The sequence below is a fragment of the Oreochromis aureus genome, linkage group 22, assembly GCF_013358895.1.
Source record: "Oreochromis aureus strain Israel breed Guangdong linkage group 22, ZZ_aureus, whole genome shotgun sequence".
Classification (NCBI taxonomy): Eukaryota; Metazoa; Chordata; class Actinopteri; order Cichliformes; family Cichlidae; genus Oreochromis; species Oreochromis aureus.
The window spans coordinates 34714754-34739580 of NC_052962.1; the positions used below are offsets into that span (position 1 = coordinate 34714754).

Below are 24827 nucleotides of genomic sequence, written 5' to 3' on the forward strand. Positions count from 1 at the left end.
GAAACCAGCCCACTGAATGAACAATGGGCTGTGAGGTCAGGTCAACTGACCTCACAGTCCATTGTTCTTTCAGTTTGCTAGGTTTCTCAAGTAACATTTAAGATGTATCATGAGCTGATGATTCATCTGTTGTGAAATTAAACCCTCAGAACGCCTTCCAAAAAGCTTGAAATGATGAAAGAACTTGAACACACAAGGACACTCTTCTACCTCCCAACAATAATGGAGTCCTCACATGAAGGAGGCTGTTGATTGTGATCATAGCAGCTGAAGTGTTTTTATGGAACTGCTGGCTACAAGAACGCTGCCACAGGTCAGTGAAGAAACCTCACACTGCAGCTTGAAACACAGAAAGATATTCAAGTATCCAGGCCTTTGCTTTCTTTGACTTGTTTAATATATAATGGGCTCATATAAAAGCTCATATACGACAGCCTATTTAAACTACCTTACTTTGTACCACATTCCTAACCCAACCTGATGCCTGTTCTGTTTTGTACTGGCAATCTTGCTGCTATATCTCCCCAGTAGGGCCAAATAAACAAATGCTTTGCATCAATGTAAAATCCTCTTTAAGAGCTGCTGTTAAACACCTGTAATTACATGTTTGTTACAGGTATAAAGAGGATGCAGTGCCAAGTTAAAGGCATAGACACAGATTTTTGCAGCTGACCTTATTGCATATGTATTTAAAATGTATGTAAGAGCACAACATTTTCAGAGGTGAGAATTCAATGAAGTTAGATACATTTGATTTTTGGACTGTTATTTAATGGCAAAAAGGCACTTATTTTCTTATTTTGTGCCAGACGTGGCTGTGATAGGTGCTGCTAAGAGTTCAGTTGATAGTGGCAGATGTTGGAAACGTGTTTTTTGGGCTAATGCACGGGGCTGTAGACGAGTTAAATTTTAAAATGAGCAAAGCAGTTTCCAGTGTTTCAGGATTTAGTGTTTTGTGAACTGCAAATAAAGAAAACCGCAGAAAGCACAAAAGCTTTTGTGCATCTGTATTCAGCACAAATCACATTTATGCATTTTGCTCTGTATGCCTCTCTAGTATTAGATCTATTACATAACTTATGGAGAAGTCTGGCAAAATACGGCTAATAATGTGACTCAGAGTTGAATTGTTGAGTTGAGTCTTGGCATATGTTGTGAAGCCATCACTGAATTTAATGAGGATTTTGTGAAAAGAGGTTTGTTTATTGCCCTCAGGTAGCTGAGTCAGATTCTTTCCTCTGACTTTGAATAACTGCAACATCACACAGCATGCAGGGAAAAAGATGTCTGTATTTAATGCACATGGAACAAAAGGAGTAATTTATTAATTCCTGGATTAGGCGGGATCTTGGGGTAATTTCTGCATTGTGTTATTCCTCTACACATCCTATAGCCTGGCTGTTATACACAGATTTATACACAGTCCAACAACAGCCCTTATACTAGAACATATCAATTCACCTTCCCCTCCTGCTCCCACATTACTTCATTTGCTGCTTCTGGACAGAAACACATGCGTAAAGCTTGTGTTTGTTCTCTATCACTTCCTAATGGATCAAATGCAAACATCCCTTATGATCACTGAGACATCACCTTTATTTGTCCCGCTTAGTAACTCTCACCAAATATAAATTCCTCCATCCATCCATCCTCATCCGCTTTATCCGAAGTCGGGTCGCGGGGGCAGCAGCCTAAGCAGAGAAGCCCAGACCTCCCTCTCCCCAGCCACCTCCTCCAGCTCATCCGGGGAACACCAAGGCGTTCCCAGGCCAGCCGAGATATAATCTCTCCAGCGCGTCCTGGGTCTGCCCTGGGCCTCCTCCCGGTGGGACATGCCGGAACACCTCACCCAGGAGGCGCCCAGGGGCATCCTTGTCAGATGCCCGAACCACCTCAACTGGCTCCTTTCGATGTGGAGGAGCAGCGGCTCTACTCTGAGCCCCTCCCGGATGGCCGAACTTCTCACCCTATCTCTAAGGGAGAGGCCAGCCACCCTTCGGAGGAAGCTCATTTCTGCCGCTTGTACCCGCGATCTCGTTCTTTCGGTCACTACCCACAGCTCGTGGCCATAGGTGAGGGTCGGGACCTGCACATGGAAAAAATAAAGGAGTCCTTATTGAATCAGTAAACTGTGTTTTTGATGGCAACACTTTCCACATGATAACTTTACAAGTGTAACTGTGGTTGTGGTAATCAAATGTAACTGCATTAGTGGTGGATACAATTAATTGGCAGTTAAAGGAACAGTTATAGAAAGGTGTTTTACTCCAATAAAAAGCCATAAAAATGAAACAAAATAAAAACGAAGACATAATTAAAATGTTTCAACAATGTTTGGGGGGTTTTAGCTCTAGAGTGGAGCGCCCACTGTCAAACTACAGACTCTCAAAGGAGATTCTGAGAATTTGTATTATTTATTTGACAGTGAGTTTGATTCCTTGTGATATTCTGGAGTCTGTTTTTACTTCAGGGTTTTCTAGTAATTTTCTGTTCTAGTTTGGGTTTGTGCTTTCATTGTTACTCCAGCTGAGCTTTATTTTTACCTTTTTTTTAAAAATTGAGTTCTGTTTTTATGGCTATGGTTTTGGATTCCTGATTAGATGGTTGCTGCTCTAGCGTTAGTTTTGAATTCTTCATCTGTGTTAAGCGTCAGCTCCTAGTTTGAGTTGGACGTTTATGTGTTTGGTTCCCTCGGTGTTCTCATGTCTGATCCTCCTTGTGTCTCATTTTGTTTTGTATTAGTTCTCCTGTTTATTCCTTTTTGTTTTTTTTACCTTGAAGGTTAGTTGTCTTTCATGCGTTGGGTCAGCAGCTGATAAATGGCTCACGTTTGCTTCATGTCTGCCTTCGTGTCCTGCATAAACTTTGACAGCTCTCCCCTGTTTAGAAAGTTGCTCATTAAGGCAAAGAGGTAACACATTATCTTAATGAAGGCATCACAGGAGAAAAAATGACTTTTTTGGCACAGAACAGCACAGAGAGGAATTTGTTTCCCAGAATATATATTTTACACACAAACAAAGCTACATTCATACAAACATACATACAGTGTTACATTCATACAAATACATATCGGTTTATTTGATTTTTTTCCCTTTTATTATAAAAAGCAATTTGATATATTATTACTTTGTATACTGTGTTATACTGTTAGGGCTAGTTCACTGTTAAAAAGCATGCACTTTCTTTTGGTTGTGTCCAGAGCAAGTGTTTGCAAATAACTCCAAGTGCATGTCTCAGGTTGCCATGCGTTCCAGATTACGCCGTCTTTACCTCATCAACACATCTCAGCTCCGTGTCAGGCAAGCCGTCAGTCAAACCTAAACACATTAATTAGCCAATCAAACTGCTCTCTGATCAGGTATTTCTGGCCTTGAAGGGGGTTTTATTTTTGCAAACAAAAGCCTACTTGTGATGCTGAAAGCATCTTGAAACAACCACTCTGAATTATTTGCAAACCCTGATTGTGCCCATGTTTGTTGTATTGCGCTGAATTTATAAATAGGCCCTTAACTTTTCTTCTTCTCATCCTACCTTCTTTTTACTTTCACCCCATCCCTGTGTTGCCAGTTTGGCTTTCAGTCCTGGTTCTTTGGTCCAGTCAGTCCAAACTTTTTATTGAATCCATCTTTATTCTCAAACAGCTCGTTTCAGTAGTCACTGAATTCAAGTCTCTCTTCTGCCTTAAATTAGATTTAATTAGTCTCATATATGTGATATTCCAGATTTCCCATACTAGACTGGTGGTGGGGGTGTCTCCTTGGCCATAGTGTACATTACATCCCACATTCCCATCTAAAAAAAAAAAAGTCGCATTTCCTCGGCCTCAAAGTAGGTAAATATTTGGGAGAGGGAGGGGTTGGGATAATAGCTTGACTGATTATTGAAGTATTAATTTCCAGTTTTTGACAGTGTTTTGTGTCCAAATGACTCAGTTGGTTGCAACAACAACAATGGAGCCCTCGTCCGCCTCTTCATCTTTCTCTTCCAATGACTGGACGACGCAGGGTGTGACGTCAAAGGGTATCCTCTCTGCGACGGGTTCGGTGGTCTGTGCTGGTAGTCCTGGGCTTGAACCTCTGGTGGAAGGGGCGTCCTCCCTCAGCGGGGAGGGTGTCAAAGAGCACGGCTCTGGCTCCAAAGTTAATGTTACCTCTTCTACCTGTGAAGGCAGGAAGTAGAGATTTTAACGACCATTTGTTCTGTATCGCAGGTGAGTGAAGCTCTGTTATTTCTTCTTTAATAACAAAAGTACATGTTGTTCATACAGATAAGAGCCAATTTTCTAAATAATTATTCTCTCTAAAATCTTAGTCATGTGTCTGATTTTGGGCAGTAGAACTAATAGAGATTGCCCGTTTAAGAGGCTACATGGTGGCAGCTGGTAGGTCTGTCTGTGTGATGCAACGCACAGTTTAAGACTGCAGCTTGTTAACTAATTGATAACCTAGTACTCCACCATGACCACAAATATTTAAAAAAGCAATGGGCTGCTCTTTTATGTACAATTTTATGGTTTTTAAAATGGGATTCTGTTGGGATTGACTTACTTTTAGACTCAACTTCAAGTGGCCATTTTTAATAATAAAGTTGTCCTGATTCTTCAGCATTTTTGGAACAGTGTATTGTTTCTAACTCACCTTTGTTAGCTCCTCCTCTTCCTCTTCATGCTGTTCAGGGAAGTCTTCGGACTCGGGCTCTGGCTCTTCTCCGACCGTCTCCACCACGCCTCCGACCATGTCAGCCATCTGTGCATTCAGGTGTCCAACGATCTCCACCTGCAACCAGTTAAATTTGACTGAAGCGCTTGTTGAACAGAATTTAAACTGGACAGGGATTCAACAGGTTAGTGGCATTTTCACACGTAATTTAAAGATGGACTGACATCCGTCCTTCGCTTGGGCTCCAGAAGTCCCTGATAACAGGTAAAATAAAAAGACAAATAAAACAGAAGAAGAACAGAAGATGACCCGACCCAGCATGGTTTTCCTCTGCAGGGCGTCAAAGCGAAAGAACATACACTTTAGCTGGGTGCAACAGATACAGATGCTGATTCCAAAAGCCAAAACTCGCGGACCTTGTGGCATGCCACTCTGACGACCAGGCTGATTTACAGATCTCTGCTTTCAAAACTCATCAAATCCACTTCAGGCAGTCATGCTGAGTGCTCCATGCAGACCTCCAGCCTGTCTCCTACCTTGCAGACTTTCCTGGCAGTTCATCTTTCACTGCTCTACAGATGTGTGCTAAATAGGCCTGCTGATATAAACAAAGCCAGATTTATAAGACAAAGAATTAGCAGAGAAAACACAAAAATATATCAGCATTCAACCTTTATCTTTAAAAGAGACCAAACATCATAAACCTTAGCTTCCAGCAGAAACTAGACATGCTGTCACGGCTATGATGACTGCATTGTCTCAGTCACTCTGTAATAGTGACAGGAGACAGAGTCCTATCCTTGTGACTGCATATATAGTCACGCACCCTTGTGTCCTTGCAAACTGTCATAGCCGCTCTGTCAGAACATATTAAAGCACCATCGAGTCCGCAAGCTCTGTAATCCAAGCATTTGGACTCAGCAGGCAAGCGCCTACCTGATGTGCCTCAACCTGCGCTGCTCCCCACAGGTCAGCTAGCCGAGGGTGAGTGGGTGGACCGAGGCTGTGGATGGTGCTATTGGGCGTGGCTTGGAGTGAATGGGAGGCACTGTGTAGCCTGTGCTCCATAGACTGTAAAGGGAAGCAAGAATAAAAATAGAATATTCAGGATTTGGCTGTTAATATGTAACCCCGATCAACAATCTCTCAGCTTGTGGCCGCTTATTTTTTAAACTTTTGTTTTTCTCTGGAACAATAAAATTGCCTCCCACTAGGAATCTAAAAACACCCACAACCAACTGCTCCTGACATTTGAATAATGGACGACGTAGTGCTGTAACGGGCGCATATCGCCAAACAAAAGACAAGGCCGCTTTTTTCTTCCAACATTTATCCCAAGGGCTTTTGCAGGAGGTGGAGGACGCATATTCCAGTATTTTTTCCACTCTCTTCTAGTTTGGCTTCTACTTTTAAAATCTCTCTAAATTATGAGTCGGGGAGGTTGCTGCAGGGAACGGTGTGGAAATGTCTTGACTGGAAGATTTTATTCTAAATGTAACACGTTCAATAGTCTCCTTCTCCGGGGAAGGCATATAATACACACGGTAAAGCTAACAAGCTCATTTCCATTGTGGTCTCGGATCAGTACACCTTTTCTAAGACACAGTCCCTGACCTTTTCAAGTATGTATTTCATAACTCACAGTTATTTAATGAGCTCTGAGAATGCACCAATGCAAGAGCAGCCAACAAAGTCTCGGGGTGTCACAGTTCACCGTGACTCACTTCGTTTGCAGAAAACCTTCCAGCAGACTGAGAGCTGAAAGTCAGCAGCTGATTTCAACAACATTCAAACTGTCTGCACAAAATGAACGCATAAGAAAGTTAAACAAGGTCAGCAAGCGCACATGTTGTGGGAGCAGAAACATGTGGTGTGTAGATTTAATAGGACAGCAGACCTAAGGCTGTGTGCATGCATGATTTATACTGGATTGTGTTAGTGTAACAGCTATCTGTGAAGGTGCTTTGAATCTGCTGAGTGGTATTTGTGTTTTCCATTTTAAGGAGCTGCTGCCATCAACACTGTAAAATCCCACCAAACATGATGGAAATCTCTCCTTCATGTTGGAAAAGTTAAAGTTCAGCCACCATGGACTTTTTCCCCTAAAGCAGAGGTGTCCAACATAAGGCCTGGGGACCAGAATCAGACTTAAATCCAGCCCACTGGACATCTTTGGAAAATGTGAAGGAGGGCACAGATTTTAAGCTTTTAACTGTATTTGTCTTGGTTTTACAGCTTCACCTTCTGATAAAGACTTCCCCCATGGCCTTTTCTACTACACCAAACATAGGAAAAGGTAAATTATAATGCAGCCTCCAGGACTGAAAAGTAATTAGAACCTACATTCTTTCTAATGGCCACCAGGGGGCGACCTCTCTGGATGCAAAACTAAGTCTGTCTGTAAAGAAGTCTTTGGGAAAATGACTATACTTCTCGCTTTATTTATGACCTCAGTAGATGCTTTTCGGATGGGTTTATATTATGAATTACTAATTTTAAATCTTATTTAAAATTAGTTATTACTTGTTATGTTATAAACTAGGGTATAAGCAAAGACGTGGCTAACTTGTGATTTACCAGTTATTACCGTATGAGCATGAAACATCCTCTGTTTGTTGTTTTTGTCCGTCCCACACCTTGTTTGTTAAATCTATTCTTGGAAACCCAAGCTGGTGATGATTATAACACTAAGCTTCAGGCTTCAATCAGGACTGCAGAAACCAGTTGGTGAATAAACAGTGGATACATCCATTTTTTAATGGAAGTTTTTTCCCTGGTGTCGACATCTCTGATGCATCTGCTGCTGTGTTTACATGAAAAACAGTGCAATGCTTTAAAGAAATCACTTTCACATACCTGCTGCTGTTGTTGGTACTGCAGGAACTGTTGCTGCTGGTAGTGATGAAGCTGTTGGAGCTGTTGGAGTTGACTCTGCTGCTGCAGGGCGAGGTGAACCTGGTGCTGCTGGATGTAACTTCCTACTGTCCCCTCGTACCCCTCACCAGGTGTGCCTCCTGCTCCATTGCTGCCACCTGCAACAACCACAAGACACTCAGTGTGCAGTGCTCAGTGACACAGTCTGGTGCTTAAAGCCCGTAAGAGAGGATGATAAATCATCACCGGCAGCCATGATGTAGGAGCCTGCAGCAGGCGAGGCCACGCCCGAGGGCTGGCTGGTGATTGGGTCCCAGGCGTCAGAAGACGACAGGCAGTACAGGCCCTGCGAGACGTAGGTGTGAGGCCAGACATCCGCAGAGGAGTGATGGAGCACCTGGTCTGTACAGGGAAGCACAGACAGATGGTAGGCGTTGGAGAGGAAAACACAGACAGAGAAGACGCTGCTAGGGTGGAGAGGCAGGGGTAAATCAAGTCATGGGCAAAGAAAAATCAAGACGTAGCTGGAGGAGCGGAGCGGGAACGTTCTGTAATTTGTCTTTTTGGTTTGCAAAAGTTTAGCAGTTGGATTAATATGGAAACTTCAATCAGTTTAGATTCAGAGGTTTTACCAAACTATTAACTCTCACATACTTTTTGGATAAAATGTTACCTATTCTGAGATTTGAAAGCCACAAAAATGAAAAATACCCTAAATTGCATTATTTTAGAATGAAATTTAGAAAAAACAAACAAAACAAACTGTCTTTTTTCTGAGCTAACTGACATTAAACTAACTGAGATTAAAGCACCCGAGCTGACATTTCTACCATAGCTTTGAATGCACAGAGAAAGTTGCAATAAGCAAGCTGCGTGCTCTGAGTGCTAATTACTGCTTAATAATTATCCATGATTACAAAGGGTAGTTATGAGGATTTTTTTTTGTGTCGATGTATTTAAAAGCTGTAACGGTTATACGTGGTTATATAATAAATCCTAACAGTTCCAGAATGTTCTTGCTACTTTCACTTTCAATAAAATATAATCATTATAATTATTAATCATATTATAATTTTGGCTGTTGTGTTTTCATGTCTTAGATATACTGGGCGTGGTATTATTTTAAAACCTAATAATTACTTTCCCTGCACTCTGAAACATTTATTAATGATTAATCATCCATTTATTAAAGTCAGACTGGATAAAAAGATCTGTAGTTCAGAATTTGTTGCAGATACATTTGGCCAAGGTCAAAATTCACCCAAACTGTACTGTAAAGGTAAACAATGAAATGTTCTTCTTAAACATATAATGGAAATCAACAGACGTCTGTTTCTCTTCACACCAAAAAATACTTTTGCTAACTCTGGAGCAAAATCAAAACCACGCTGCTTTAACTGATTGCAAACCTTGTTGTATCTCATGTGGGAACTGTTTCCTTTCTAATGAACTAAATCTACCAATCAGAAGAAATGTGCAGCAATCTAACATTACACCTCAGCCATTAGTGTTTATCTAGGCTGATATAAAACAGGGTTAAACCTGCCCTCAGCCAAAAGAAACATATGATAACAACTTTAATAGCAGTATGATTAGCTTATCTACAGAGCAGAGCCATGGAGGGACGCAGAGCTGTGGAGGAGAAACATCCCCTCAGTCCTAATGTGGATATGAAGTAGCTGTGTAACCGTTGTTGTGTGTGTATCCCTTGCACGTGTGTGTATGTTGATGTTGCATGCTAGATGAAGCACTGAGTAGAGCCCATATGGTGGTGTTAATGAGAGCGGGGCTAAGTCCTTGTGCTAACCTACAGGCTCCCTCAGGGCTTGGACAGTGCTCTGCTTTACTAAACACCAGCGAGAACAAACATTTACCTGCACAGAGAGTTTACAGTGTTACTCTGTGTGCAGGTAAATGTTAAAGCATACAAATTAGTTTTACTTTATCTTAGAATGGGAAGAAAAATATGGGAAAATAGCCAGAGTATTTCTTGTTTTGCTTTGATTTTTATGAGGATACACGGTCATTCCTGTGAGGCCAGAATGTGTTTGAAACAAATATCTTATCACCTGAGGCTCAAATCAGGATATGAGTTTGCCACCATTTTTTCTTTAATAAAACCTCATGCAAAATTTAAATCCTCTCAAGTTTCATCCAGTCTGTGTCCGTCTTTGATGCACGCAGCACTTTTGGGCTACAGACATGAAGCCCTATCAGAATGTGCTCTGGTATTTCAGAACTGGCAGGCTGTCATCTGAATTTGTCATTTGGAAGTTATTGAGTAAGTGCCCGGTCGGAGTGAAAGGCAGACATGTGCAGCTGTGAGCCTGCCCTCCAAAAGTCCTTTACCACTGCTTTGGAGACAAACTGACAGGACTCTTTTTTTTTATTTTTTAGGACTCACATTCGAGTAAAACCCGGAGTTCACTGTGTGGTCCAAAGATGTGAGACCTGTTTGAATCTCTTGCACAAAGTGAGTCTGTGTTTTACTTTAACGGCGTTCAGGTTTTAGACACAGTGAGTTAAATTATCACAAATTCCTACACTTCTGTCTCACATTTAACTCTTAGATCCTCTCAGTGGTTCCACATATTGTGTCATCAACATAATTAATCTCTATTGTGTTGATGGCACCAAATGTAGCACCATAGCACCTAACACAAGTCTTAAAGGTTGAAGGTTGTTATACCTCCAGTGTTTATGACAGATTTACATTCTAATTGTGGCAGGGGTGGAATTTACAAGGACCGGGCTTGAAATCTAAGACTTAACTATAAGTCTGTCCAATAGCAGAATACGATCATCTCTGGAAAGATGCAGCAGCAACTGGTCAGTCTGGTCACTCTGCTGTGGCTCGCAGCGACCGAACAGTGGTACAAAATAAAAACTAAACCGAGTCACCAAATTGGCCGGCTGGTGATCCACTGACCTCTGCTGGTGATGCTCTCCTGGTTGACCTCACTCAGGTGGGCGACACTGCCCTGGTTGGAGCCGGCTCCCATGCTCTCCCCGTCCATCGAGTTCCAACCAAACAGAGTCGCCTCAGAAATTGCAAACTGTTGCATGATGCCTGAAGATGGAGAAAAACAATGCATGTAGCACGAATGAAAAGATCCCCCGACTCGCTAAAACATCATGAACGTGAAGCAAATCCCAGTCCCTGCTCTGGTACCACATACACATGTTAATTAATGATACAAACAAATGCGGTAACAATAGTCATTAATATGGATAAACAGCAGGTTTGTGTTGGATTGGAGGAGAATACTGAGGGTTTATTTGAAGTGGGAAAAGTGTTGTAGACAAACAAATGTTTGTAAACAACACCAAAGTTATTAGACTAATTTTTAAAGAAAGTGCATCACCCTGGTTTTTCTCTGAAAGTGCTGCAGTCATCAATTACCAGCGACAGCTCAGCTAAATATTACCTAAAAATCTGATCAATGTTTCATTTTCTGAAACAACACAAGGTCGTCTAATAACATTTGAGACTTCATTTTGTTTTAATAAATAGCTGCAATGTTCTGAGAGCGACTGCCAAGTATTTGTTATAAGTTTAATAAATCTTTTGTATTCATGTAATTCTAGCCATTAATCAGCATGAGATGAACAAATTTGTAGGATAGATTGATTGTGAATAAAATATGGATGCACACTTATGGTCTCTGAAAGAATTAGGAAAAATTAGAAAGGATGCAAGTTGGCTTCACTTTCCAGACTCTTCATATCCTGTTTACTGACTTTTTAAAAATAATTTGCAATTTATTATTTATGTTTACTAAAAAGTCTACCTTTAAATATATATATAAAATTATATCCATAATAACAACCTGCTCATGCAACAGACAACCAATAAGTCATCCAGTTGTCATGTGCAACACTTTCAACCTCTGGTTGCGCGTCACAAGTGCAAGGTAATTGCAGAGGTTGCATGGCGGGAGGCAACCTGTCTCCAGACAAGGGTGGTCCGACTTGGACTCACTGCATTTTCTTTCAGAAAGATTAGTGATGATTTGCAAATGCAGACATTTCAACAACTCAGTCTGCGCTGAGCAAAACTCATCTACGATGCAGCTGATGCAGCTCCTATATTTTGCAATATAGGACTCAACTCAGCTGGTTGTCTTTGTGGTTGTATTCTGGGTATATTTCTATATAAAAGCAAGATTTCTAAGCTCCTCCTTGCCTCACAGCGAGAAGGTCCTGCGTTCATTTCCACCATCAGGCTGGGGTTTTTCTGTGTGGAGTTTGCATGTTCACAGGTGTGAATGTGAGTGCGAATGGTTGTCTATCTCTATGTGTTAGTCCTGCGACAGCCTGGCAACCAGTCCAGGGTGTATCCTGCCTCTCGCCCTAAGTCACCTGGGATACGCTCCAGCCCCCCACGACCCTGAACAGGACAAGTGGAAGAGAATGGATGGATGGACTAATTAATCATTTTCAATATTATCATAAATAGATTGGGAGCTTGACTCCATTTAATCACAAACTGATAACATACTGATTGTGAGTAATCACAGACCTGCTGTCTGTCTGTCAATCAACCATTTCAAAGGCGACAAGATTGCAAAATCATTGCACACAGTTTCCTCAGTGCGACTGAAGCATTACTGTAGCGTATTTGCAAATTCAGCACTCAGGTGTGTCCTCACCTGCAGCAAAGCGAGCCTCCTTCTCGCCATCGCTAAGGTCACTGTAAGCGTCGTTCTCCATCCTCCTCTCCTTTTCCCTCTGAAGGTTGGTATGGCCCGCTCCCCCTAGCGGCCCCGCAGATGGTTTGCCCCAGCTCTGCCACTCTATCATGTGGGCCACTCGACCCTGGGCCATGGCGGTGGGCTTGGTCACCTTGTCCTTCATGGAACGAGTCACACCTACAGGAGGTATGAGGGCGGCAGGAGGGGCAGACCAGCAACACACACGTACAACACACACCACACACACACACAAAAACTCTGTCAAGACTACTTCTGGCCCCTGCAGTTGACTACACCTCCATCTGAGGCTCATGTGGGGGTGGGGGTGGGGGTGGGAGTAGAATGATAATGAGAAGTGTGAGGAGTCTGTTTAATACCTGAGATGATGATAGGAAATTTTAGCTCAGTAATAAACGTACTGGTATGGATGAATTCAGGTTGTTTTGTGATTGAATGTGATTTTATGACAACAACATGGCACCTTTTTAATTTAATCTATAAAAACGCATTGACTAGTATGCTAGGATCATCAGAATGAGCATGGATGTATTTGTGGGTGAACTGGTGTCTCATTATTTCCAAAGAAGCTCTGCTGACTGCAGTAATATTCAGTCCTTTGGACAGCTTCTAGTCACACCGGCCATGTTTCAGAAGCATCAGAAGCATTTAGTCTGCACGGGTCTTTTGGTTATTATAATAAGCCTTCCTCAAGAGGAACATGCTAATATTTATCTCTCTGCGGACCACATTAAACTCTGACCTTTAAACCACTGCTGCCTTTGATTTTCTGTGTGTGGACCTGAGGATATCAGCTTAAATGTGTCACCTCGGTTATTACCCCAGTACTAATCAGCACAACGAGCGTGACAGTCACTCCTCGGCTTCTACCGTGAGACAAATTGTTTAAGATAATATTGATAAGGGCTGCGATGGTACAAGATGTTTGATTCAGTATGAGACTTTCTTTGTTTGGCATGTGAGTACTCCCCACGGAGACCCAGATGTGTACTCATACTGGTCAAAAAGTTGAGTGTGGACACTCGGTGTGGTAGAGAAACTTCTAGCAACCACTCACCAACCGTTCAGGTTATACACATTTTTCAACCTGTGGTTGTCATGGTGACCAGTCTACAGGTCAGTGTAACCAGGATCTAAGCAGAAGATTTGAACCAGAGCTAGTTGACCTCACAGATCCTAGAAAGATCATTTAATAGTTAAAGGTTTTCACCGTCCACTTCATGAGGTGTTTTGAGTCCTCCAAACAAGCTGGCACATTTCATAAAAGCTGAACGAGTCAGTAAGGGCCATTTCTGATGCTGAACTTATGATATGTTATTCATTGTCATTATTCGTGTCTTTTATTTACATTCAAACACTTTACCAAAATTATTTTATTTTTTAAAATAGGTGACTAATATATTTTTTTCCATTTTATTTTATTTATTTTTTGTAAAACTGAAACATGGCTCTCAACAGCGATAACTCCACATATACGTTGTAAATTGACTGATAATATGGGAGAAGCCAGCATATCAATGTGACACAAATTGAAAATATTTTAAAATTAATAATTGTAAGATGGTTTATTGGCACCCTAGAATAAATACAAATATACATTTTTGTATCATATAATTCTCTATCATCTTTATTCACTGTTGAATCTTCTTTTATATGCAGCCTGCACACCACAGCAAACCATGCTTAATCTTTGGTCAGGTGATTGGCAGGAACGATGAGGTCAGAGGTCATCATGGTTGCCCATGTGCTTGTTAAAGTTTGCTGATTTTAAGAAAAACAAAGGATGTCGAGTGAAATGCTGACAAACCCACATTAATAATTACGGGAATTGCTCATCTCCTTGTAAACAGAATAAATGAGGTTCATTAGACTTTACGTGATTAAAAATGTGTTACGGAGCCAAAGAGAGGCAGAAGAAATAGTCCCTCGGTGTAAACAGAGCAGGGAGAAGTGTCCACCGGCAAATCTCTGTCCAATTAAGATGCAAATATAGGATCCAAACTGGGGATATATTCACTGACTCAAATGGGTACGGAGACACTGATCGATTAAAAAATTAAATTAAAATCAAGCAGGCATGGATAAACAAAGACCGAGCTTTGGAAATTGTTTCCCCGGTCCATGGGGCAAGTTACAGGCAGGGCTAAAAATAGAAACACTTTTCCCCTTAGACAAAGAGAGCCAATCTCATTTGAAAATCAAACAGTCCCTGCAGAGCCTAATTGGGGATGGAAATAGGAGTGGAAAGAATGGGGATGAAGGATGAGGGAGGGTGTTGGGGTCTTGGCTATTCAAAGGCTCAAAAATATAACACTATACACTGTTAAAAGTTAGCTGCAGATGTATTTAAAGTGCACCAGACACAACAGAAAATACATTTTTTACATAAACACTCTGAGGTGCTGCACTCAGACAACAAAGAGCACTACAGTTTGAAGCACAGAACACGAGAGAGCACGAAAGAGGCACCGGCCACTTGTAGTCACGACACTGCACAAAAGAGTCACAAATATCGGGCCACACCACCACCAGCAGCAGCACTGCCACGGTACAAATACACTACATTTCCCAACACACCTGTGGAGATGCTTCAGTAAGTAATTAAAGTAAGTAAGTATTCTTACTTACTTTAGTTTCTTTGAAATCAAAGATCTGATTGAATTTCCATCAATGACTCTGAAATGTGTCCCGTCATTGACGTCTGCTGTTGATATCAGTGGAAGAGAGAGGAAAGTAGGGAGTGATATAGGAAGGGGCACCCACAGGGGCGGCCATGTTGGTTCCAAGCTCCTCCTCCTTCGCCTGCTCTAGAGTGAAGTTATTTGTTAAGTCAGAGTTTCATTTACAAAATCCATTGCCGTTTATGGCAATTTGAAAAGATAATTAAACATGTTCTCTTCGAGGGTGTCAGATGATTCTTTGGCCTGCAAGCAGTGCAGAAACCAAGTGATGGAGGAAGCAGAGTGGAGATTTTATCAGGCAAACAGATCTCAGAGGCTGCTCTGGACGTAAAAATGTGTCCATTTGTTATGTTAAACCAAGGTTCAACTTAACAAAGAGCATTTGACATGTAAGATGCGTAACTGTAAGTTCTGTGGTTTCAGTTTGTGAGGCTCTTCTGTTTTTCGTATTCAGTCTGATGCAAGTGCAACTTCTTAACCCTCAAGTCCTCCTAAATGCCTTTGTTCACACGCTATCGAGGTGCCGTGAGAAATGTTCCCTCTTCCCATTAAAGGCTAAAAACTACCTGATTTCAATTTGGCCCATATCCCTTTCAAGGTCTTCTCCGGGTGCATCTATGGACTGCTGCCAGCACTGCTAATAATTTTTAGATCTCTCCTTGAAAGTCTTGCTCTGACCACCCTCACAAGTGCTTCTACACTTGGGGTTCTTTGTATGACGTCGGAGGATATTTATCTTACAACATAAAGCACTTTATATGACTATTGTGCTATATCTAAAAAACTGAAAGTAAATTTAACTGAATTTTGGTTGAGATGGAACCAAATCAGGCAAGTGGGGCAGGTGGTGAGGGGAGAACACATCAGTGTAATGAAAAAACTCCTTTCTGAACAGTGAATGGGCAGAAAATGGGATGTACCACACTTTTGGTTGTTTGATGCTAATCGTCTTAAAACTTTTCAGGATAACTCTGATCCCAGTCGATGAGCAAGCTTCTGTTTTTTCTAACTTGATGGATGATTTTTGGGGAGCTTGGACGCAATGAGCTCATCTGCTGATATTTGACGTTTGGTCTCTCAGACATAGCTGGTGATTATCCTCAACATGGAAGTCAGGTTGATGCTTGGTCTGTGTGTTTGAGGTCTATGGTTAAACTGTAGATGCACACAGGCAGACGGTCAGAACGTGACTTCCATCGAGCAATCCCAAAATTAGTAGCTGTGCTGTTCACAGGGAGACGTCCTTAAAGGGAAGACTGACCAAATTTAAATCAGCTCAAATATTATAGTACAGTTATTTGGATTTTTATTATAGTTATTCAATAGTAAGCTAACTGTTCTTCTTTGGTGTTGGTGTTGATTTAAAAAAAAAGAAAGAAAAAGCTTTAATAATCACAGGCTGATGTGCTACCTACCACTGATGGTTTAGGAGGGGTTGTCTACACTGTATTAGGACATTAGAAATTATTTATTCCTTCTGGGTTAGGATTAGGGTTAGGGTTATTCCTTCTGTCTAAACCAGTGTGACTGGCACCGCTTTATCACCCTCTGAGAAAAGTTTGCAGAAGGGAAAAACGCCCCACTCTGCAAAGAGGAATGAATGGTTTGGTTGCCTTAAATAAATTGCATCACAAAGATTTAAAGTTAAGTCAAAGTAATTACCAATTAGAAGAGAAAAATGACAAGAGATTACACAGTCCATTTAGCCTAATTTATACTGGTGATTCCCATTAAACCAAACCACACACTGATCATTTGGCTGCTGCACTAATGCCACCAACCAATCATCTGAATAACACGCAAGAAGAAACCAAAAATGATCTTTTACACAGCAGGGAAAGGAGATGCAGACCCTGCCAGAGCTCAACAACAACTTCACTCTTGATCCACCGTGGAGCATGTGGAGGCAACATGGGGGCTGTTTTACCATCTAGCAGCACAGACACACACCTGACACACCTGACAGAGAGGACTTAGCCAGGGCACCGATCCCATAGGTGTTGGTGGACTTCCTCTTGAGACGAGGCAGAATGGAAGTAGTGTCCTCCATGGACAACTAAAGAGAGAGGAGAGGTAAATGGGGTATTGGCGCAGCACAGGGGGTGGATAGAAGGAGGAGGAGAGATAATAGAACCAGAACAGATGAGAGAGATAAATGCAAGAAAGAAAAAATGGAATAAAAGAAATTGAGGTGAAGAGGGCAGACGATACAAAACAGTCTGACCGAGGGAGAAAGAGAAGAGAGGTTGCAGCAGAGGAGATAAGATAGAAGGGTTAATTATTTGAGCACTTTGTAAATGGCTTACAGGGATCGTTGAAGAGAAGAGAATTATTGATATTCTGTGCCTCAAAGGAAATATTAATGATAAAGTGTTGATTTAAAACCAAATTAAAAGGGTAGCAGTCTTTTGTGAGCTCAGCAGCTATTATTTGACATAAAATCATCCTGAGAAATGTAATATTGAACAGATATTGATGGCAGTGTTGTCTCATTACAAAGATTACCTGTGGCGCATTTTGCTTTGACTCCATTGTTGGATATTACTGACTGTCTCATCTATGTTACCAACCCAAATATGCTCGGCTGTTTCTGCATTTTGAAGTCGTGAGACTGACACCAACAACCAGTCCTCAATTTACAAAATCAGGTCAAACAACACCGCTGTGTCGGATGTCTATATGTCGTATCGTGAGTGAGTTGCACGTTTTGTAAGACAAGGAATGGTGGTGTGTGATTTTTGGGAGCTTTGCATTTTGCACTTTATCTTCGCTTTCCAGGTGCAACCAGAGCTGAACCATAATAAATCTTTGGTTTTCTCAAGCTGCAACAGTGGGGGGTTTTTTGTATTTTTTTTAAGGCAAGTCACCCACAACAGCAAAGACTACATGTGAAAGATGGCGTTTAGCTCAGCTGCTACAATGGTTGGTTAAAGGTGTGGTAAGAGTCAGCCAGGTACTGGGTGCTTCTTGGGGGCCTGGAGCCCTGGGACCCTGATCTCTGCTCGCACCGGCCTCTCGCGGCATCGACTGCCTATTGCCTCTGGTCCTTTGGGAGTCCCACACCTTGGCCGTGGGCGCCCCACTCAAGGCCTCACTCCTTCTTCTGCTGGGATGGGCGTGCAGATTTCACCGGGATGTGTGGCCTTAGGTCTTCAGTATTCTAGGTGGCTGCCGATGGCCCGGTTCTCCCAGATCCATCTCTGTCTGCCTCTGGCTCCTAGGGGCCACGACTTTCCACCCTCATTTTCAAGTGCATTTCATGACAAAGACACACACTCTCTCTCTTTCTCCCTCTCACACACACACACACACATTTTTTCTCTAGCCTGTCCTCCCTTAAACATCGTCATACTGTATACCAAATAAAATGTAAATATAATAGAAATAACACAGATAGAAATGATGAAATAAACAGATAAACCCCGAACAAGAGAAGCCTACAGAGAATTTATAGAGCTGATCTTTGACACAACAGTTCATTCAGATCATAATTCTGCCCCACAGGACAGGATTGGTTTTTCCTCCTTTGTGCCGTATAGCCCACATTCACACTTACAAGCCACATCTTCAGATTTCTCCAGTATTTAGTTCATCAAATAATGTGTAGAAATAATTATATGTTGATTCCAAGCTATGACCGTTCAGTGGTTCTTTTGTCATTTATTGAGAGGAGAGTAGAGCAAAGAAGCAAAGAGAGAGCGAACAGGAAAGAGCAGACTCCATCTGAGGCCCTGCAGTAACCTTTCATCTGTTTGTGTTCTTGACTCACCCTCACGTATCTTTGTGTTCTTATATAAGAGGCCGAGTTAAACAGGCTTATTTTTTGATTTTGGAAGAATCAGAGCTCCTTGAGAAAATCCACACAAGAATGGAGGAGAACATCCAAACTTCAGAGTATTGAAATGAATCCCTTGCTGTAAACCATTTTCTAATGCAAAAGTAAATTGTACACTGAATCAACTGTAGTATTGTTTACATATCTAAGACGGTGTGCATAATCCTGCTTTCTTCCTTTTCTTGAATATAATCGTGCATCAAAAACTTACTTGAAAAACATCCCCAAACCTTGTTACCACCACAAAGTTATAGAGACTTTCTGCTGAACTGCCAAACAAAAGACGTGCAGACAACTCAGATTACAGCTTAGCCAAGGGTGGATTGCTAAATTACATGTACTAAGACCAGAACTAACAAATTATGCATATTTGGTTTTCAGAGAAAACTGTCCATTAAAGTGAGATGTTTTTATCTTTTATGAATCAACCAGAAGGACCCCAAAGGAGAATAATTTAAAGTGAAATTTCAAACATAAGTCTACAACAACATACTAATAATGAGAACCTAGATGCTGTTCCTCTCCTGTAAACTTAAATAGCTGAATGTTGAACAGTTTTCAAAGCTATAACAAGTATTCTAGTGTATAGTTATGCCACAAAAACACTCATGTGTACAGTAAACTTGTCTTACTTCCCGGCAGCAATGCTCCTGGCAAACAAAGACAAAAATTAATGAACTCAGAGACAGAGCCCGGCTCTTAATGAGGCCCTCCCAGCACCTAATTACAGTAAGAAATAACAGGGAAGCACATGGACTCTGTTACACGGGAGGATTTTGTGAGAGATATGATGTAATATTTTGAGTCAAGGTGCATGACTCACAATAAAAAGGCAAACTGATATTATCTGGTCCCTCTGTGGTGTGCAAGTGGAGCATCATCCACACGCTCTCCAACCTACTTTAAACTGCCTGCATGCACCAGTAACATTATATGGTGTTGTTGGTGGGCAGCCAGAGAGTCAACAGGCATACAGATGAAACTATTACAGCAATCTTCTTCCATTAGTCGTGTATCTGCTCGACTCTGTTTCTCCTCAAATATAATAAACCACAGGTGGACGCCTATTTTGCAACTAAAACCATTGTTCTCCATTTAAAATCCTCCTCCAGTCCTTCCAACAAAGCACAGCCATTGCTAAACCAATACGGCAGAGAAATGTTTAAATGCGCATTAATCAGCATTTGGTTTTATATGTAAGGTTAAAAGGGTCACATATTCATATTCATATGCTACATAACTTTGCCGCCTCCTTTCGCTTATAGTTTTTCATTCACTGCATTGTTCAGGCTCACAGCAGGCAACCTCAGCTGCTCTCTACTGCTTTGATTAAACCACTGCAATCACTCCACTCTGTACTGCCAAACAACAGATGGGAGCTGATGGAATATTGAAGAGTGTATGGAGCCAGGATAGGAGCTTAAAGGATCCCGAACTTTAAGATGTATAAACTGACGTTCTTTGCTGACAGCAGAAACAACTTTCTAATATGCAAAAGACCTGAGCATCATTAGCCTGTTTCATGAGCTCTTAATACGCCTTTTACACTAACATTCAGAATGTGGTTTCCTATTAATATGCCATAAACCAGAACAGAGTTGTTATTGGACACTGTGTTACAAGAATAGCAGAATAAACACAAATTTAGTCTTTTGGGGAGTTTTAAAATGTACTTAAAACAAAATGTACTCTAAAGTAGCTGAAAAATGATTCCCAGTTTCCAGTTCAGCTGCTGGAAATAGCTGAACATTGAAGCTTTCATGCAGTGGTGTGTATTACTCCCTTCGTCCTTATTGGTGAAGCTGACAGATGAGAATGTGTGAGGGATGTGCTCCTTAGACCTGAGATTATGATGCATTTTTCCTCTTCATCAGTTTGGCACTGGGGTTTTCCCACTGTATTCAGTTTGTGTTCTTCTTTAAAGGGAGTAGTACACTCCAGTACACCCAGTTCTTAAAAGAAATATAGTTGGGTGAGTTTCAGTATAAAGCTCCTTTTTCTCAGCTAAACTGATTAATTTCTTGTCACTCTGCACAGTTGTCTGATCAGTATGCATTTTCCCATCAAACTCAAGTGAAGTAACACAATGTGCCATTGGGATACAGGATGTTGGGTACTGAAAATATGTATGCCTACATATAAATTACTTGCAAAATCATAAGTGATTCCTAATTAATGATCCCATTAATCATTGCTTGTACTCATCTCCTGCAGCAGGGACTCCCACTACTCTTTCCACTTAGAGCCAATTCCCTGTTCCACAGAGGGAGTAGTATACGGATTTGTACGCAGCCTTCAGTTTTTTATCCGTCTGAAACAGCCATAGATTTTGCAGTGAGGACAGCGATGAAATTTCATTAGCCAATGTTGATTTATGGATGTAGGCTATTAAACATCTACATATATGAAAAAGTCTAAATGACTGCTATAAACATTTGCAACATTTAAGATCAATTAACTGTTACATGGAGGAAATTTAAAAAAAAAAAAAACACAAGCATTTCTTAGTGACTCCAAACTTTCAACTTTCAAATAACTGCTGCTGTTGCAAAAAGCTGCTTTTATTATTCCCTACATCACTATACTAAAGTACCACACCAATTTATCGCTTTAAATAACAGTAAACAAAGACCTCCTTTGTCGGCTGTGTTGCCGATTCCATCCAGGATGAATGCACCGACTGATTTTCCATCTTAAAATCAGTCGGTGCTTACTTTAGACATCAGAAATGTCTCTGGATCATTGTTGCATAAAACCCGAAATATGTCTACGCGAGATTATTTTCCTCCAGTCAGCTCTGAGCTGAACAAATGCACATGGTGCAAACAAATTCTGCTGAAGGTACATAAACAGTTGATCCACTTCATCATCCGTTGCTTTCAGTTAAAAGAGAAAGAATGACTTCAGCTGTGCATAAGATAAGCTTATTACAGCCTGTTATCTGTGACTCTGTATATAGATATACAGTATATGAAGCTTACAGTACAGTAGATTAGCAGAGAGCTAAGAGTGGAGACGGATGGGGGAGCTTACTGGGAGGGAAATAAAAACTGGGGGATAAGAGAGAGGCAGTGGGAGTGAGAGATAAGAAAGTAAGAAAGAGTCTCAGGAAAAGGTGGAAGGATAAACGAGTGGGATGTCAACTTATGTACTCCAAGTCAAAGCTCAGGTAGTCGGTCAAGTGATGGAAAGGGAAATGACAGGTAGAGGAGATTTGAGGAGAGAAGAGGAGATTTAAACAAGGAGACTTACATTGATTCCTTCCCAGGAAAACTCGGCACGGCCATGCTGGGGAAGGAGGGAGAGAAGGGCGGAGGAAAGACGGAGGACAGAGGGGGGAGAAAAGTACAAGAAGGTGTAGCAAAGGAGGGAAGAGAAAAAGGCAGATTAAAAGAGGAGGATGTCAGATATAAAAAACTGCTGTTAATTCTGAATTTGAACATTTACATTTTGGATATGAGGCTGTCAGCGGTTTCCTAAATGCACCAAATTATATATATTCGTTGCTCTTGTAAAATGAATATTGACATTTATTTTGAAGGTCAGAAAAGACTAAAGCTTACTAAAGCTTGAGTCATGTTGTGTAATGAAAAAGGTTATTTTACTTTTTTTATTTTCTGGATGTCAGGACCATATATAGTTGGACTCTGGGTATATTTCTAGAGAACTGGAAGGTTGCTGAGTGCAAATGTAATTTTTAAATATGAATTTGTGTTAAATGTGAATTTTTGTCAACATAGTATCACATTTGATGATTTTCTATTAGTTATCGCAGTTTATTGCTGTCTTACCACAAACAGATTGGATGTAATTGCCAACTTGACCCTATTAAAATGCTGACTGATCTTCATCTTCATCTCAGGGGAACATTTGTATCGGGTTTTAGTGATAGTGTTGCTCGACAATCTCATTTTGCAGCAAAAAGATAAATAAATAACTGAAGTGAGATAACTGTATCTTATTAGATAGAATAGATGTTGAGAAAGTTTAACTTTAATATCTGAATTTGCTTCAAATATCAGATTCATGTTAACCTCAAATCCACGACTAACTGTTGCAGATGAGTATTTTCCTTAAACCAGTCTGCTCGGTCTGGACTGTGTTTGTGAGACATACGCTTGAACCAACAAACTGAACTATGTGGCTCTTTATGTGAGCGTTACAGTGTATCTGTGAACATTACTACAACAGTCTGATCTCACAAGACTTAAAAGGCTTTATTTTAATCAGCTGAGTCAGACTTCAGAGAGGAAAAAGTAGACGAGCGGGAGGAGAAACTGCAATCGTGTGTGAGTGTGGCGCTGTGAATGCGATCAGCTGCACTCGCACTCTCCGCTTATACACGCTGCATCGAATGTTTAGGTAACCAATGGAACCCACCGAGGAGTGACACTGTTGCTGGGGGCAACAGCAAATCTGATGGGTGGCCAGACCAAAGTGCCATGTCCTCATATGCACACACACGGATGCAATCATGCACATTCATCACACTGTACAGCAGACACAAAGAGTGAAAGAGGAACACGTTGAAACTGTGGTTGCTCCGGAGGATTCAAGTCGACAGCTGTCAAAAGGTTTTTTTTCTTTTTCTTTTTTTCTTTTTACGTCAGACTCTTTGTCACGGTGCCCTGAAGAGTTTCTCCACTGGCACTCCGAGCTTGTTATCGTAGTTGTACCGTTCAAAGCCACATATCAGACCGCATGAAACGGAAAATGCCCTAAACTTTATGTCAAAGTAAATGCCAAACTTTATCTTCTGCTCCTCACACTGCAGCCGCCGCTGCATCAACACATCGGACAGTTTCGTTAATATTTACATTAAAAATAAATTGGAATTTATATGATCCATGTAAAGAGTAGCTGGGTATGCTGCACACTGATGCTTGTATTATTTTCACACCGCACAGAAAATATACACGCAGATTTTCACAGAGTTTTTAAATTTAGATATTATTATTATTATTATTGTTGTTATTTTATTCTTAAGGAAGAATACCATAAAACATATTTTCACTCATGAATACATTTGATTGCTCAGTACTCGTGTAATAATGTTTTTTTTAGGATACTTTGCATCATTTGAAAGTCATATTAAAGACCATCTTACTACGTCTTCTTGAATCCTGTCCATGAATAAATTGTGCTGCCTCTCCTGTAATTTCAGTGGGATTTGTGCTCCATACCAATTCAAGGATAGACTACGCTCATCATTGAACTTAACATCTTAAACTCTACCAAGTCATCAATGACAATAAAGAGGATGGTCATGAACATGACCCTTAACCCTGGATAAGTCACTAATGACCTGATGAATGTTAAGAGGTTAACTACACACCTGTTAAGCTTCCTGACTGTATCTTTGATAGTTATGATGTTGTTGTCTTGACAATATCTGTCAACAGAAATTAACATAGACACCATCTGCGGTAGTTGTCGCTGCAGTAGTTGTCAACAGGATTGTATTCTGCCACAGCGAGACACAGACAGACTCACAAGGTGAAAACGATACCCGCCATCCTGCCAGTGTCAGTAATATGGCTGGTGGACACTCATATTTGAAGATGGCAATAAAAAGGAATAAAAATGGAAAGCAGTGCACCAGCGGTAATAAAATATTAAAGCGCCCGGCCTCTACTTTATTCATGCTTTAATCAGCAGCTGCTGCGCACAGAAACTCTTTAGCTCTACATCTCCATGAATGAGCGTGAATGTGGGTCTCACTTGGTTTTAAGCCCTTACTGCTCTGATTAACATTTTTCATCTGGTGTCAAATACGGACGACGGTTAGCAAATTGAAACCACGGGCGAGCAGAAACAGAATTAACTCTGTCTTACTACCGGCTCCTTTCACTTCCTCGGCAGATCTATATTCACATCAGATGTTTATTTTCATGACAGGAGAATGAGGAATAAGAATAATCCATTTCTAACAAAGCGGCTTCTGAGACGGCAGAGGGATTTAACAAAGACGGTCGTGTTAGTGGGTGATTCATTCAGATGCAAGCACACCTTGTTCAGTGTTAGATCTGAGCAATAAATATGCTAATAAGTTACATTTGTTAAC

General features: G+C 41.0%; 1 protein-coding gene across 7 annotated transcripts in view; it reads right to left on the reverse strand.

The window, feature by feature from the left end:
• Positions 1–2347: 2347 nt before the first annotated feature.
• fam131ba (family with sequence similarity 131 member Ba) overlaps positions 2348–24827 on the reverse strand; it is a 78936-nt gene continuing 56456 nt past the window's right edge. For 2 of the 7 annotated variants that reach the window (XM_039606143.1, XM_039606144.1), the window contains 7 exons: positions 12188–12406; positions 10465–10605; positions 7782–7937; positions 7518–7693; positions 5598–5732; positions 4641–4778; positions 2348–4162 (listed from right to left, as the gene is read on the reverse strand). In XM_039606143.1, coding sequence (XP_039462077.1) covers positions 3932–4162; positions 4641–4778; positions 5598–5732; positions 7518–7693; positions 7782–7937; positions 10465–10605; positions 12188–12406 — 1196 coding nt within the window. In that variant the 3' untranslated portion in view covers positions 2348–3931. Of the gene's footprint in view, positions 4163–4640; positions 4779–5597; positions 5733–7517; positions 7694–7781; positions 7938–10464; positions 10606–12187; positions 12407–16878; positions 16985–22015; positions 22052–24827 lie in introns of all 7 variants that reach the window. The other 5 variants (XM_031729366.2, XM_031729358.2, XM_039606142.1 and 2 more) reach the window with 5 other exon arrangements.